This window comes from Bufo gargarizans, chromosome 4 (assembly GCF_014858855.1).
Source record: "Bufo gargarizans isolate SCDJY-AF-19 chromosome 4, ASM1485885v1, whole genome shotgun sequence".
NCBI classification, from domain to species: domain Eukaryota; kingdom Metazoa; phylum Chordata; class Amphibia; order Anura; family Bufonidae; genus Bufo; species Bufo gargarizans.
The window spans coordinates 194,858,332-194,876,337 of NC_058083.1; the positions used below are offsets into that span (position 1 = coordinate 194,858,332).

General features: G+C 41.0%; 1 protein-coding gene across 1 annotated transcript in view; it reads right to left on the reverse strand.

The window, feature by feature from the left end:
• Positions 1-18,006, reverse strand: part of LOC122933809 (solute carrier family 12 member 9-like) — a 315,690-nt gene that overhangs the window by 98,541 nt on the left and 199,143 nt on the right. The window contains exon 9 of the mRNA XM_044288844.1: positions 10,578-10,702. Coding sequence (XP_044144779.1) covers positions 10,578-10,702 — 125 coding nt within the window. The remainder of the gene's footprint in view (positions 1-10,577; positions 10,703-18,006) is intronic.

Genomic DNA, 18,006 nt, shown 5'->3' on the forward strand with positions numbered 1-18,006 from the left:
CCTTGCCGGCTTCTCCTGTGTCTCTGCTCTCAATGAGAGTGGAGATTCTGGGGCTGTGACACTTCATTTAAATGCTGCATGGACACCCGACTCCCTACAGCATTCAAATGTATGGGCTCTGCCGAGGCGAGAGTTCGGTAAAGAAATTCGGCATTCGATTTGACAATGTAAAAACCATTTTAAAACTGCAATCCGATACCTCTAATCCTAAGCCTCTATAGCCCAAGGGGCTGTTGTAAAGCAATTTTCTTAATGCTTTCTAAATATTGTTAAGAACAGCTCAAGCAAGATGGCAGCCCCCATAATCATGTTCAGAAAATAGAATTAAAAAAAATTTGTAATCTTTTCATTTATCTGTAATAAAAATAAATTAGAAAAAAGGATATGTGTTGTTACCTGGTTGTAGATTTTGGTGACACATTTCCTTTATTCGGTTACGGATAAGGAATCTGCATGGCAAATATTTCATTGTCTGGCATTACCATAACAGAAGGCATAACTACTCTTGCAATTGCTCTCCATTCTCTCCTTCAAGAATTCTAGTGTAACGTCAAAAATGTTCATGTGACTAATTCATTAAAAGGATTTAAAGGGGTTGTCCAGGTTCAGAGTTGAACTCGAACATACCCATAATTTTACCCAGGCAGCGCCCCTGATATTAGCATCGGAGCCTAACCATTTTACAGGCTAGGGCAGCGCTAAAGACCGCCCATCAGTGCCGGTGACATCACCGGGCTCACTGCTGGGCGGAAGCCTCCACCTAGCAGCCTTAAGGAGAACCCAGTTCGTCCCCGGAACTCCAGAAAATGCATTTGCCCTGCGTGATTCAGCACAGGGCAAAGGAGATCATTGGAGCATGAACTGTCTGGGTTCAGCTATGAACCCGGACAACCCCTTTTAAGGGGACCCTACGTAGCCGGAGGCAGAATATTTGATTCAGACCCTTCTACTGTACATGGAAATCCACGTCTTAATGTTTTCACTCGATACACAGATTTGGCCAGTAACAGGTTAATGACATCAAAACCTCTTAGATGGAGCTAGGCTCTGCAAATAAAATCTAATATAAAGCGCAGCTATATGCCGCTCCCCCAAGTGAAAACATCCCCCTCATTTTCATGATGTACCTTCCTCACTAATATCTCCTAATCATAACATGCAGCCGGCAAGGTCCATAGCTGCAAATTACCATTCCAATCAGCGACCCCCTGTCATTAATGCATCCAGCTGGGAAAATATACAAGCCACTTAAAAGCCAGCTCTCTCGTCTCTCGCTTACCCCTACCCTCCAACAAAGAGACCGTGGAGAGAGGGGTAGCAGAGAGGTGAACATCTGTATACATGCTGTATAAATGATGATCAGTAATGGAGCAGAGAGTGAAGAGATCTGCAGACTGAGTAACCAGCTGCTCCTCGCAGATCATCTAAAACATGGCATTTTGAGAAAACTAGAACTTATGATGCACTTGCTTACTTTTCCAAACCCCACAGAGACCAGTGTATATTATTGCTAAAATGTTCTAGATTATTTTGTGGTATTCCGACTGAGGGAGGCCTTGAGGGAAACAGGCAGGTTCTGAAGGAGTGAGAGGATGGAAAGTATCTATGGAGAGAGGGTTTACAGAGGGTCAGAAGTAATTAGTTTAAAAGCATGTCTAGCATGGATATGTTAGAAGCTCGCCTTTCCTTCTGTCTTCTACTGAAAACAGCTGGATTACTTCACAAGCAAAACGATAATAAGGATATCACAAGGAACACAGACAAAAAGAAAATGATTTCAGCAGCAAGTCCCTTTTATCAACGTTTCCTTTTCGTTTTATGTAGCAATCATCTGATGCTGGTGAGCGATTTGAGCTTCATATTTCCATTCTGGGTTTTTTCTGCTGTGGGACAAGAGCTCACGTTCAGTCTCTGAGAGCAATTCAATATTACTAAGTCTATAAGTTACAGAATAAAAAATGACTAGACTGCTGACCAACCTCACAGTGATTGACATTATGGAAAACTGTCCTGGGGAACATATAACTAATAATGGATTGCCAGCAGTGAAAGGGTTTATTTATCCCACATTGTAATGCAAGTGGCTATCAGCATTTGGTGGAGGCTCTGATTAGCTCTGAGAGGCTGCAGACACATTAAGCATAAGTGGGGTTTGTAGGTGGGGTGAAAGACATGGGAGGTGGGAGGCGGGAGTAAATCCTGTTATTTTCTCTAATTGTTGTTTTTGCAGAAAGGTAATTAAAATCCTTTTATTTCACACGTCAAGGACCGCAGTGGTAGAAGAGAATGACGCTCAGCCAGACACAATGTGCTGCCTGGTGGGGGAGCCTGGCACACAGTTTGCCAGTCAGTGCCCATCACCTCCAGCTTCATTCCTTTGTAGGCGCACTTTTTTGGTCTGTTAACCATGTAGTAATAAAAGAAAAGAAAAAAACCTAATACACTTTGCATACATAGCAGAGCCAAAATGGCTTTAGAGTTTAGAGTCCCCATTAAGTGTCATTTCCATAATCAATATCCGAGATGCTTTTGTTGATCCCCAGGAGTAAAACAAAGAGGTTACACTTTTGTTCACGTCCACATAACAAAGCAGCACAAAGTGAATATCTATCAAACAAATTATTGATTTTGCTGCATGTGATATTTCTAGATAGCTTTTAACCAGAAATGCCATTACTTGCCATGACACAAACGGTCTAGGGATTAATTGACTATTTAGCTGTCTGGTGAAGGTTTTGTGAGGTCACAGTCAGAAGCAATGGACCTCTACAGACAAGGTAACAAATCTTATATATAGAAGTGAGCTGGGCAGTAAAGTCATTCTGTTCCCAACACGTCTACCCTGAGCTCTTCAGATTCCTTAGCACCAGCTCGTGGGAATCCCTGGAAGACAACACTTTAAGGCTACCTGCACATATTGCGGATTACGTGCGTTTTTTTTTTCTGTGCGGAAAGAACGCAGTGTTAATTTAGAGAAATCTCATACAGTATATACTTAGCTTTTTTTCCTCCATGTGGAAATTGGCCTGCCATGTGGATTTTGAAAACCACAGCAATCTCAATTGTTTGTGTTATCATATTTGGGGGGATCACCCTTTGCAATGCAAGGGTGAGATCTGTGGCAAAGCTGCATCAAATCCGCAACAAAAAACATAAATAACACATGAGATTTTTTTGGTGTGAATATGGATTGCAAGTAGCTTTACAGTAGGGATGGCAAGCAGTTTCAAGGATTCGGGATTTAGGGCAGTTAATATAACTCTTTCAGCATCTTCTAGCAGTCTGAATCCAATAGGAGACCTATTCCAACCTGAGAAGTCCTTTTCTTCATACATTGCAACCACTAGCCCATTGGATTTTTGAGGTCGCAATCATGAACTTCTGGACAGTAGACTAGCCAAATAACTGCTATTAAGTGGCTACATGTGTTATAATTTTTTCTATGTTCTATTTTTTGGTGGAACGAAAATACGGACATACGGAAACGGAATGCACACAGAATAAGGCCTCTTGCACACGACCGTATGGTTTTGCGGTCCGTTTTAAACTGATCAGTTTTTCCGTTTTTTTTTTGTTTCAGTAGTGTTTTTGTTTCCGTTCCGCTTCCGTTTTGCTGTTCCATTTTACCGTTTGGTTTCAGTTTGCGATCCATTTTTTTGCGGATTGCAAACGGAAACGGAAGCATAGAATAATGTTTAATCAGTAAGTACGTAAAAAAATATGGGCTGGGCATAACATTTTCAATAGATGGTTACGCAAAAACGGAACGGATACGGAAGACATACGACTGCATTCTGTATGCATTCTGTTTTTTTGCGGGCAATAATAGGACAAGTTCTATCTTTCAGTGGAATGGAAATATGGAAACGGAATGCATACGGAGTACATTTTTTTTTTTTTTTGCGGAACCATTGAAATTAATGGTTCCATGCAGACCAGAAACGGAATCCACAAAAATAGAACGGACAAACAAAACTAAAAACGTTTGTGTGCAAGAGGCCTAACTTCAGTTTTTTTTTTTGTGGACCCATTGAAATGAATGGTTCCGCATACGGTCCGCAAAAAAAAAGAAACAGAATGGACAATATGTTCGTGTGCATGAGCCCTAATACTTATGTTTCATTTTCATTAAACAAAAACCACACGGAGTGTACATCTGCTATATACAGAACAGACTTTTGGCATACATCTGTCTGGTATGTGACAGCATACCTCATATTAAATTGTAATGGAAAGTGCAGTCATCTACGCTTTCCAATATTAGGGTATCCCACAAAAAAAGTTTACCTATGGTATAAGTTTTAATTACAGTGGGAATCAATGGCAGACCTATATAACTGTATGGCATACAGTTGCATATTCACCGATCAGCCATAACAAAACCAATATTGTGTAGGTCCCCTTCACGCTGCCAAAATAGCTCTGATGTGTCAAGGCATGGGCTCCGCAAGACCTCTCAAAGTGCATATTGGTATGTAGCACCAAGTCATTAACAACTGATCCTTTAAGTAAATTGTGAGGTGAGGTCTTCATGGACTGAGTTTGTTATTCCAGGACATCCAGGAGATGATCGGTGAGACTGAGATCCTACTGAAAGTGGCCACCACAATTAAGGCTGGTTTCACAGAACAGTTTTATTTTCCATTCTTCTGATCCGTCAAAAGAATATAAACCCCCCCCCCAAAAAAACAGGATCCTGTAAAAAATGCATGCATTACTTTTTTATGTCTTAAAAAAATGGATCTCAGATGAAAATGGCTCAAATGGATGCCAAACATGTATGTTTTTCTTTTTAACATATATATATATATATATATATATATTTTTTTTTTTTTTTTTTTTTTTTTTACATCAGAACGGAAAATGAAAAGGTAAAACAAGCCTAAGGGCGCCTTCACACGACCGTTGGTGTCCCGTTCCTGTATTGTGGACCGCATACACGGGCACCGTTCCGTTGTCATTTATTTCAATGGGTCCGCAAATCCGGAGATGCAAAACGGAAGCACGGAAAGGAACACTACAGAAGCACTATGGAGTGCTTTCTGGGGTTCTGTTCCGTACCTCTGCACCGCAAAAGGATAGAACATGCTCTCTTTTTGTGGAACGGAGGGATCGAGGACCCATTCAAGTTGAGGTCTGCGATCCCTATGCACCTGCTATACGGAAGGTGCCCGTGCATTGCGGACCGCAATTTGCGGTTCACAGCACGGGCACGGGACACCAATGGTCATGTGAACGAGCCCTAAGACAGATTGGGGGTAATTGGTCTGCACCAATGTTTAGGTCAGTGGTACGTTTCAAAATAACATCCACCAGAATGCCAGGACACAAGGTTTCATGGCAGAACATGTCCAGAGCTTCTTCTTCCAGGGATAGTATAGTTACGTTGGCTCTTATAAAGTGTGACTATTGCTTTCATCTTTTCATACGGAGTGAGACAGATGCCTTCTAACCGGCCTGTCAGTTCATGCATATTTACAATGAAGGCCTTAATTTATAGAAGTAATAGGTCTCAGGAGACTCACATCTTGATGACTTTTCATTTCTAATATACTTATGGTATTGAATTCAGATTGTTTCAAGGCTGTAGCTGGGATCAATAAGAAGCTATACATTATATAATTTGTTATGAAGCGCTGCTTGTGAGGTCAGATCTCCTTGAATTAACTTGTTCATGACTGGATTGTTCAGCCTTCCTCCAAGGTAGCAAAGTCTTTAGGGGATCCCAGTAACCAAACAGAGATCAGAAGCAGCCAAACAGATGTGTCACAGTGACTAAACAGAGTAAAGATACTTTGAAAACCAGCAAGAGAAGATAAATCACTGTTAAAAACGATTAGCAGAGCATTGCTTACAACTGAAAACACATCAAATTCACTAGAACCCTGCACACAATGCATTCATCGCATCTCTTATGACAGATTTTGTAGATGTATGCCTCCAAAAGCATACCTGGCTACATCATGATCTCAGATGTCAACCATGTACTCACATATTTCCATCGTTTCTGTTCTATATCTTGCATTTTTAACAACAGAGGCAGCATGCAAGTAAATGCAAGTAAACTCCCCAGTAGGAACACCACTCAGGCTTTTGGATCACTAATCCCAAAGTCTGACATAATCTACATTCAAATGAATGACCTTTCCCCTACATTATCACTTGGACTGTGGAGGTAAGCACACATTGCTATCAATAGTCTTCAATCTGTCAATGAAGTCCCCAAAATGCAGCAATCTAGGTAGGTTAAAAAAAAACAGGGTCAGACTGGCACACCATAGTATCAGAGGATACTCAGGGAGCGTAAGATCTGACAATAATAGACCCCTAATAAAACAGGGCTCTTAAAGGGATTGTCTCAGCAGCAAATTGCGGACAACACAGAGTGAATGGGTCCGCTTCCGATCCTCAAAAAAATGCAGACAGAAACTACACCCGTGTGCATCAGACCTTATCCAGTTCTTTGCAGCGTTGGACTGAAGTCCCTTGGGCCCACCAGGGGGAATGATTCTGAAGGCCCACCCTCTGTGTATACAGGACTTTAAAGGGGTTGTCTGACTTCAGCAAGTGGCATTTATCATGTAGAGAAAGTGAATACAAGGCACTTACTAATGTATTATGATTGTCCATATTGCTTTCTTTGCTGGCTGGATTCATTTTTCCATTTAATTATACACCGCTCATTTCCAGGGGTTACAGCCAGTTCTGCAGAGCACATACAAGAGAGCTGGGACAGGAGCTGCTGCACATGCATTCCTATGTGAGCTCCCATGGTCCCGTTCACCAGAGAGGCCGGATTTTTTTTTTCCTATAGTGTGCAAGCACGACCACTGCTGATAGATTGCAGGGTGGTCATAACCGGGGAAACAAGTAGTGTATATTGTGATGAAAAATGAATCAAGCCAGGAAAGGAGGCAATATGGGCAAATCACAATATATTAGTAGGTACCTTGTATTAACTCTGTCTACAGGATAAATGACATTTTCTGAAGTGAGACAACCCCTTTAAGGTCCTATATACACAAAGGGTGGGCCCAAGGAACTTCAGTCTAACTGCGAAGAACTGTATAAGGGCTTATGCACACAGACGTAGCTTCTGTCCGCATTTTTTGCGGATCCATTTACCGTGTGATGTCCGCACCTGCATATACATTCCGCAGTCCGGCGGAAAAAAATAAAACAAGCCCTATTCTTCTGTTTTACAGACAATGATAAGACATTTCTACATACTGTAAGTTTAAAAATAAATAGCGGTATGCAATAAGCTGGGATCCATATTTGGCGGATCCACAATTTACGGATGCGGTCGTGTGCATAAACTCAAAAACTGCAAACCTTAGACAGTAAAATTAGAATTTAAAGTGATTTAGGCTGTCAAAGGAGGAGCATATTTCCTGAATCCAGTTAGATACCAATTTACCCACACGTGCCTATACCATATGAGAACTGGATGGTGTCTGTATAATTCAGTCATCAATCTCTTTTGCAGAAAATGTCCCACTCCGCTGTGACAGCGGCAATGCAATGACTCCTTTTTGTGTGACGATTTAAAACCTCACTGTATCTCAATACTTACTACTGTCAATATTCCATGTTGTCTACAATATTTCAATAAGCGTATGAACATTATACTTGTGCAATATAGATATTATAGATATAAGATAAAAATCACTGGTGAGTATCCTGAGAGGATATTAATATCTGTTTAGAAACAGACAAAATGTCACCAGTAAGTGGACACCCAAACCTTACATCCTCTGTGAACCAGTTTTAATGGCTCATCAAAAAGCCATGTACAGTACTCTAACATGTAACCTTCCGGGTAGGTCCACATGTGGCAGATTTTACTACACAGTCATGGTGAATCTGCAATGTAATGAGCTGCTTTTGCTGAATTTCACCCAAATACACTGAAAGGGATGAAATCCCCAGTCAAAATTAAGCATTTAAAAATCTGACCTTTGCCATTTGGAAAAAGATCTGCAGCATGTGGATGAGATTTGTAATACGCTGCAGTTTTACCTGCACAGGTTTGCAGATAAAATCCTCAGCCTCTCTACCCTGTGTGTACCTACCCTACATCTCCTTGCTATTTAGGGTAGAGATTTCACTCGGTTTTGGAACGTGGCACTTAGAAGACCATTAGTTAGCCAGAGAACTAATACATGGCAATGGCTTGGTTGCCTCAGTCTAATTCATCCATGGGACTGCAGTAAGGTTTCTGTGACACCCATTTTCTGTTTTTCAACAAAAACGGTGGGTGAACAGCCTGTCAGATCCGTCCTGCTGCTAGTGCACGCGTGCCCCCGGTCTACCGCTCCAGCCCCATTGACTATAATGGGGGCGGAGCGGAGTTCCGGCGGCAGCACGGCAGTGCATGCCGAGAGGCCGCCGGAATAAAAGTATGACGTCAATATTGTCAATGGGCAGGAGCGGTAGCCCAGGGGCACGCGTTCACTAGCGGCAGTACAGATTCGATAGGATGTTCACCTGCTGGAACAGCCTGCCGGAGGTCCGTGCTGCTAGTGTGAAAGTACCAACCCCACATTGGAACAAAATCTGGAGCAAACAAGTGTGTGTAATGTTATGATAAGATTTTAAAGTGGTTGTCCATTTTGAACAACCCCATTTTGTTAGAAAGTTTGCCCCAATGTTAAAAGTGTCAAGCAAACCCATTTATCTATCTACTAGATGAGGGGTGAAAGGTGCCTTATAAATCCAAAGAATACATTTTCCATGACTCCAGGGCCCAACTAGACCACTCATTCTATTGTGATCTCAGACTAGGATGCAGCTGTTCGACCAACATTCATTACATTGTCACTTTCAGCACAAAGAAAAAAATTTAGTCAAAGTAACCTGGGTTACTACTGAAGCTACTACAAGCAGAATTGGTTGCCACTACAGCTGGCTTTCAAGTCTTGAGACTACTCCTGAGACTGAGACTGTCCACATGCACGGGCGGACTGGGAACTTAAAGTGGCCCTGGAAAAAATACTAAAAGTAGCCCCATTTTGCAGTCGGGTCCAAATTGGCAGGCAGGGCCAGCAATATCATATTGTGGGATATTATACCAAAAAGATCCCCAACAGAGCCAAATTTCACAATCCATCACAAAATACTGCTGCCAGCAGCAAAAAATACATCCCCAAAAACCTCCACTAGCTGGCTGTGAGGAGGACTCAGACAGCCCCCTGGGCATCAGCCCACCGGGAGATTTCTCTGTAAGGTCTATGGCCAATTTGCCCCTGTCCACATGACTATTCATGTTAGGTAGCGCTTACTTTTTTCCTTTATGTGGAAAATATCTCATACTATGCTGGCAGTTTAGGGGGTTCATATAGGATGAAAGGCTCTCTACAATCTCGGAAGGTCCCATGAACAGTTTTGCAACTTGCTAGAGTTTCACCACTTTCTTGTCTCATTCTGTAAGCTTGTATGGCCTATTGCTTTGAGTTGTTATGGCTCCCAGACATTTCCACATGAGAGAAATGGCATTTACGGTACAACTGAGCAGGGCAGCCCTTGTTGGAAATGCGTCATCCTATCCCAGTGTCATGTAAAAAGGTGACCACAAACATTAGATGAATTGTCCAAACCCATCATTTTTGGTTGAATTGGCTGATGGTTTCATGTATATGGGGAACCAGCCAGTGATTTCCCAATTAAAGAGGTCAGGGTGGTTTCAAGCATGTTGGATTTCAGCATGTTGGTTTCTCCATCCTTGTCTCCTCTCCGATTGAAATAAACTTGCACATTTGGCAAAGCATCAATGTTTATGCTGGTGTCAAAAGGACTATGAATTCATGCATTAACCTGTTAACATGTTTCCAGGGAGAATCCCATCTCCTAGAAGTGTAAGAGCTGTACAATATGCATGCCGTGTCTCCGTCTTCTGACTACAGCTGCCTGCCTGGTGCTGTTCTGTCCCTATCTTGTTAGTTAATTACCACTAATGGAAAGAAAGGCATTGCTGGCAGACGGCCAGGGAAATCAGAGGCAAGTTGGGAAAAGTTTCATAAATTTAGTGTAAGTATCAATTTCAGAGGTTGCTGTCAAGGGAGGAGTATATATATGTAGATGTTGTTTGAAGGGCAAATGCAAAAGTAGAAAAGAAATTGCACACTTAGAGAAGGGAGTGAGTGCCAGGGCTAGGCAGGGGGAGACAGAAGAGGGAGAGTCATTTCTTATCAAGACATTCAGATTAGAATATTAGATTTATAATATGCTGCTATGGTTGTGTCTGGACAAAAAAATCAGGAAAAAATCTTGGACTCTATAACCCCAGATAAAATCTATATTTTTAACATTCTAGTGCATTGATTAGAGTTTTGCTGCAATTCAAGCACAAACTGTTACATTCATGTGATGTACTCCAACTCTAGTTGATCAAAACTGAACTTCTCAAACTTTTCACCCGAGGCCTCACCAGCCAGAACATGGTAATGCCTGGGCCTCGTCAATGCCCCAAAGAAAAACAAAAAAACATATTGCTCAATTTAGTACATTAATAGCATACAAAACTAACTATTATTGGTAGCAATGGATTTATATAATTACAAAGATTTTCAGCTCACCTGAAATTTGGTGCAGATGCCCATTCCAGCGCCAGACAGGCAAGACCCACAGCAGTATACACCAGTAAGAAGAAAATTGTCACAATTGCTGCAATGGTGTTTAACTTCCCAGCAAACAGCACCAGCTAGAAGACAAAATAGTAGGATTTATGGAAAGGTAAAGCAAGAAATATGTCAGACAAGTCTAAGAAGAAGCTCATACAAGGGTCAGGTAAACTCCCTTGATTTGGCCTTCAGGGCAAGGACACACACTGCAGTCTCCACATGCAGTCAAAATCGCGCCCCATATGATGACCAATGGCCGCATGATTGTAAGGGTAGAACTGGGGTTTTACCCAAAAGATTGTGCAGCCACGTGAACTCAGTTTCAGAATCAGGCAGACATTGCAATGATGTGTCCCTACCCTTAGAAAATTCTCTGGATCTACAGGTCTTCATCGTTTCCAATAAAGCCATACAATTCCCCTGTATACATGGGCGTAACTATAGCCATATCACTTGCTACGGACCCAGAGGTTGGGGGGCCCTACAACAGCATTGTGCCTTTTTAAGGGGAATAACAATATGGTGGCTTTTTGATATAATGTTGCTTTTCTGACATATGGTGCTATTATACATACCTTTTATTATTGCTACTTATGTTGCTGTTTTATGTTTCTTACACTAGGTGGCAGGGGCCTCATGTTATTTTGCTATGGTGTCCTATGAATTACAGTTATGCCCCTGCCAGTCTATCTCTTAATTAATCCGGAAAAATTGTGCCATGTTCTTCTGGATGCCATACTGAGGTATTCCCCCTTAGAGTTAAAGGGGTATTACCAACTTATTGATGATCGATAACTGATGAATGCAGGTCACACCTCTATGGTGAGAGTACAAATGCATGGATTAAGCTGGGGGCTAACTTCACCTGAATTTACCAGGTTCTTACAGGGCACAAAAATCTGCAAACTCAATTGAAAATTATAGTAAACTGTACCATTGAAACATAAGTGACTGAACTTTGATTTGGTTTTGCTCAGTCCGCCCAAGTCATTTTTTTTACTTACAATATTTGGTCATTCACTTATTTTGTTCAGTATCAGTATGTGTGCCAGTATGGACAAAAAGTGGCATGCAAAATGTGGTAACGTTAAATAGGACAGTGGCGCTCAGTGGAGAGGAGTGGGTACAGATAGCTATGTGACTTGGGATTCTCTGAGAGGAAAAGCTTTTCAGGCACAAAATTAATTAGGAATAAGTCTGATGGTATGAGGCAAAGCATTCCACTGGATAATTACATAAATATACCAGATATACAAAAGCAACCCTATGAAGTGACACTAAAATCTGGAGAACCTGTAAGATACCTATTGACAATCATACCCCTGTCTAAAAGACGTGTAGTACAATTCCATACAATACAATGTTTAGAGACAGTCTAGGTCCTAAACCTAGGTGGGATAATGGTAGGGATTTGTAGCACACTGGCATTTTCATGGAGAAACAATGGAAATGGGAGCAAAAGGGTGGATAAATAAATAAAATAATGAAAAAATATAGCAGTGTCACTTTCTATTTGGAGGAATGGACTTTTTTAAGTAAAGTCGACAGTGGTGATTTATCTGCCAGGTTCATGGCCATAACCCTTTGTTTGCACACTTTGGCCCTCAGTCCAGGAGCATCATGCTGGAAGTTGATGACTCTTTAACCGAATAACAGAGCACAGAGAGCAGACACCATCTATCAGAATAAAGGCTGCTCTCCCTGCTCCTGCAAACCTATTTGTTCATAGCATTAGTCCCAGTGCACTGGGATTTGTGGAGAAATAGAATTTCTCTCTGCAGGAAGACAAGGTGAGAAGCCTGATAAAGAGCAATATGTTCATTATGTACCTGACAGGAGGAGATACCATAATTACTGCAGTTAATGAACTCTGCTACCTAATCCAAGCCCAAAATACTGTGTAGAGCCCAGATTCTATGGGTGACTGCTTCATTGTTTCACAGACCTACCACAAAGCTTTCATTTTTATATGTCACTGCTAAGAAATCATATACGCTCCAGGGGAAAACTTTTATTTAAAAAGAGGGTCAGAATGGGTTAAAGCTAAAACAATAATTAATAACCACCTCATCTATCTCCCGTGCTCCAGTCCCCACTCCCTTCTTCCAGGAAATGGCTTGGATTGCCCAATAAGTCACTGCTGCCACCGGTGATTGGCTGAGTGGGCAGTCCAGCCATTTCTTGTCTGTCAATCTCAGACCTAAAAAGTGAAGGGGAGCTGTAAAAGCGGATAGGTCAATGCAAGTATTGATTATTATCCAGTTCAATGGGACCAAGGTCGCAGTAACCAGCTCTATCCACTATACAATGGGTGCCTCTGTGTAGTTCTGGCACCAGCTCTCCTGCAGAACAGCTGATCAGCGGTGGGGGTGTCAGACCCTGGGCGATCAGGTACTGAAGGCCTATATTGAGGGCTGGCCAGTCAATATAAAACTACTTGAATCTTCTTTAAGGGTGAGACCAGATGAGGTGCATAAAATGCAAAATAGAGGAAGGAAATTGTGTAGCATTTTACTGTAGCAGGTATGGGGATGAGCTTTAAAGGGAACCTGTCACCTGGATTTTGGGTATAGAGCTGAGGACATGGGTTGCTAGATGGCTGCTAGCACATCCGCAATACCCAGTCCCCATAGCTCTCTGTGCTTTTATTGTGTAAAAAAAAAAACGATTTGATACATATGCAAATTACCCTGGGATGAGCCAGAGCTTGAAAATATGACTCTTCTCTGGTCACACAAGTAAGATATGACTCTTTTATGTTAATTTGCATAAAAGGCGGGAAGTACATAAATGTATAATACTTATTGAATTCGTCTGCAAATGAAATTAAAAGTGTCATTTATATGTTTAGGGTAAAACAATGAACATTTAGAAACGCTCAGTGAGGGTAGCATAGTAGAGGTGGCGGGTTCCCTTTAAACAAATCTCATCCAAAAGAACCTGCATGAAAACTCACCTGCAGTGCGGGTTTTTAATCCCCAGAATGTGAATTTATGCCGCAGATTTCACTCTTTGCAATGACCAGGGTGAAATTTGTGGTAAATCCACAGAAAAATCCACATATAAAAAGTATATGTAACTTTTTTCCTGACGGCTTGTTGTCCATTTTGCTTTGGCCCCTGCAAAATCAGCAGAAGATTATCTGCAGTAATATACCTTTAACGGGGATGTACAACTTCTTTGGCTTGTCAAACCCAGCCTGCAGTAACTGTTGAAAGAAGAATCATACTCACCTGCTACCCGTCACTCCATTCCAGCTCCCTTCAGTGGTCTTCCTGTAAAGTTCTGGACAGACAGGGTTACTAGTGCTGCTGCAGCCAATGACTGGCCTCCGCAGTAATGTGCCTGACTGATACATCACTGCTGGATCTTGTTCTGCTTGGTGACACATCACTGCTGAGGTAGTCACTGGCTGCATTGGCACACCCTGTCTGGCTGGACATAACTGGGACCAGAAGACTACGTAGGGTAGTCAGAGAGCCTGATGGATCAGCGGGTGCAGGCAAATATGATATTATCAACAGTTACATCAGGCTAGGGTTGAAAGCTAAAAAAAAATTCAAAAAGCTGGACAACTCCTTTAATACACCATGGTTCAAACTGCTTCACATTTGAACATACCCTAGAAACGTTAGTGTGAATGCAGTCATAGTTTTGTATTCCTGCATATGACGTTTCAAGCAGAGGGAGAAAGAGTTAACATACTAAATACCTTATCTCACTTCTCAATTTTACTCTTTACTGTTATTTCTTCTCAACCCCTCCTGCCCCATCCCCTTATAAAGCATCAGCTTGCCCTTGATAGATAATATGTTTAACACTCCATCAAGCGAAGTCTGGCAGCTTAACATGAAGATCAGGAATAAATAACAAGGCAGGTGCAGGGGAATGGAAGTGACATGACACCGCTAAATGGTCAATTACCTTTTACCAATGGGAGCCATATATATGCAAGACACAAGATAACCATGCTACAAAAAATCATCAAGAATCCTTCCATGCACGGTGCTATATAAATAACTGGGCACCAGAAGGTTGTGTGTGCCCATTCAGTACGGTAGAAGACTGGAGAATGTGGTAAAGGAAGACACATACTTCATCCCCTTACATATCCACCTCTGGTTTGGGAAAAAGCTTCTTTAAACTGCACAGAGAAATAGGATATACTACTAAGATGTTGCAGTTGATAACTGCATAAAATTTTTTATTCAAAACTCATGCAGTTTTGTCATGTGATAATTGGCCTCACATTTTTTTTATAGGCAAAATGCATTTATTTTGCGTTTCACCTATAAAATTGTTTAAATTCTTTTTTATTAAGTTTTGAAAGTTCAAAAAATAATTCTGTTTCACAACAGGGTAATAGTGAAAAACTATAACATATAGATGTGGATAAGATTGGATTACAAGGTCATGACGTGTATTACAATGAAATAAAATAACATTCTAGTATCGACTTGTAAAGAAAATATTTCTAGCTATTAAAATCTAAGTTATTGAACTTATAGCAGTTGGTGCTAGAATGACATACAAACAAATAGCAAGTTCGGACCGGAGTTTTTATGACTGATGATATGTATGCCATTTGTTTATGTGCCTATACCACGACAGTGTCCTTAATACTTGGAAATTGTGGAAGCTGACAACTTCTAGATCACTGTGTGTGAAAATCTATTTGAGTCATCCCAGCTAAATCTAAACAAAAGAACAGTAACTTGGGGTGAGAAAAACAAAACAAAAAGAACGGGAGAAGTATGGGGGGGGGGGGGGAGGGAAGGGAACCAGGCTTAATCTACCTTTATAAGTACAGGGTCAGAGTGATGAAGCTGAATAGTTAAAGATGTTCAGTTATGACGTCTTTTTCTAAAAGTTTAATCCAGGGGTCCCATGTTTGATGATACTTAGGTATATTGTCGTCTCTAGTCAATCTAAGCGTCTCGTAGTTGTGTAGAGTATGCATCTCTTTTAGCCATTCTGAAATAGACGGGGGAATCTTTTTCCTTCCATAATTTAGGGATAAGTAGTTTGGCTACGTTTAACATGTGAAGTGTTAAAGGGTGTTTGATAGTGGATGTCCGTACATCGAAAATACTGAATAGTATCAGGTTTGGGGGAATTTTAGCTGTCGTATTAAAGGTTTTATTGACTATCGTGGCAATGGATCTCCAGAAGGTCTCTAATTTTTTGCAGTGAACCCAAATATGGGATATAGTACCTTTTTCCGCTTCACATCTCCAACACAATGGGGATATGTCTGGGAACATGCGATTGAGTTTGATGGGGGTTCTGTACCAACGTGAGACTATTTTGTAGTGGGTTTCTTGTATTTTGGGGCTAATAGATTTAGATCTCGCGTTCGCAATAATGTCCTTTATCTCAGAGCTATTGAACTCCCTACCAAGCTCTACTATCCACTTTCCAAGGTACGAGGGGGGAGAGGTGGGGTTGTTGATTATGTTATAGATAGTGGAGATAGCTTTTTTAACCGGAATATTTGTACTGATGCTTTTTTGTATGGGTGTTAAGGGATTGACATAGGAATGATGAGTTTCGGACTTCATTATATGATCTTTGAGCTGTGAATATTCCCTGAAGGAAAGGTCCAGTTCTGGAAAGTATCTATTAAAATCTATATGTGAGATAAAGTCATTGTCATGTATTAAACTCCTTATTGGTGCGAGATATAATTCTGCTATGCAGTCAATTTTATAGGTGAATCCTGGAGCTAATGGACCAGAAAAACCAAAAGTATTTATATATTATCAGATATAAAAAATACCTAGAAGACAATGGTTGCAACAAAAGATTAGCCAGAATCCTACAGAAACAAAGAAACAGGTCACATATAACTAGAATAAGAGACCAGACTAACCACCTATGTAGCACCTCAATGAGTATTACGAACGCGTTTAGATCCTTTTACGAAAAATTGTATAATATAAATAAGTACACCCCTGACCAAGTAGAAATGAGAACCAAAATTAGAGAATTTCTAAACTCAATAGAAATACCCAAATTGACCGCTGATCAGCAATCGAAGCTACTAACCCCCTTCTCACAATCCGAGTTAGAGTCGGTACTAAAATCTCTCCCCAATGGTAAAAGCCCTGGCCCGGACGGTCTGACCGCAAGTTATTACAAGAAATTCCAATCGTCCCTAATTCACCACATGTGCACCTATTTCAATAATATTGCAATTAATGACTCATTCCGTCCAGAATCCCTCAACGCCCACATCACATTAATACCTAAGGAAGACAAAGACACAACATTATGCTCCAACTACAGACCAATTTCCCTGTTAAATGTAGATATTAAAATTTATGCGAAAGCCCTAGCGAACAGACTAAAGAATTTGATCCCAAATATCATCCATAACGACCAAGTCGGCTTTACAGAAGGTAGGGAATCTAAGGATAACATATACAGAATTCTCCATGCCATACAATACGCGCAGACAAAAAATATACCGCTCACGTTTGTAGCAACGGACGCTGAGAAAGCGTTCGACAGGCTAAATTGGTCTTATTTAGAAGAGGTCCTAAACGCTTTTGAATTTCCCCAGACATTTGTATCCAAAATTTTGGCCATGTATACCTGTCCATCAGCTGCTGTAAGGGTTAATGACTCACTGTCAACCGCCTTCCAAATTTCAAATGGCACGCGTCAGGGGTGCCCCTTGTCACCCATTCTGTTTATCCTATCTTTAGAACCACTGCTAATTAAGGTAAGATCCAACCCTCATATCCAAGGTATTAATACATCCAAGAAGCAACACAAAGTAGCGGCATATGCCGATGATACCTTATTCATGATAACCAATCCCCTACATGGGATCCCCACGCTATTGAAAGAATTGGAAGAATTTAGCTCTATTTCTTACTTCAAGATTAATCTACATAAATCAGAAGTATATAATGTCACCATGCCCCAATCAGTATGGCAGAAGATCATCTCTACTACCCCCTTAAAACCATCTAACACTTCCTTCAAATATTTAGGCATCAATATAAGCAGGAACTTCAGGGAACTATATGCATTGAACTTCCTTCCTCCTTTAAAGAACGTGGAATCAGCCTTCAAAGAATGGGAAACACTGTACGTTTCCTGGTTCGGGCGCATAAACACCATTAAAATGATGATACTCCCCAAAGTCCTATACATTTTACAGGCTTTGCCTATTGATATCCCTAAATATTTCTACAACACTCTGAAGAAGACGATTTTAAAATTTATATGGAGATCAAACAGTAATAGGATACAATATAGTACTGTCTCTATGCCTAAGGCGAGCGGTGGTCTGGGGGTACCTGATTTCCTAAAGTACCACCAGTCAATACACATAGCAAAGTTAATGGAATGGTTTATTAAACCTTCCAGAAAG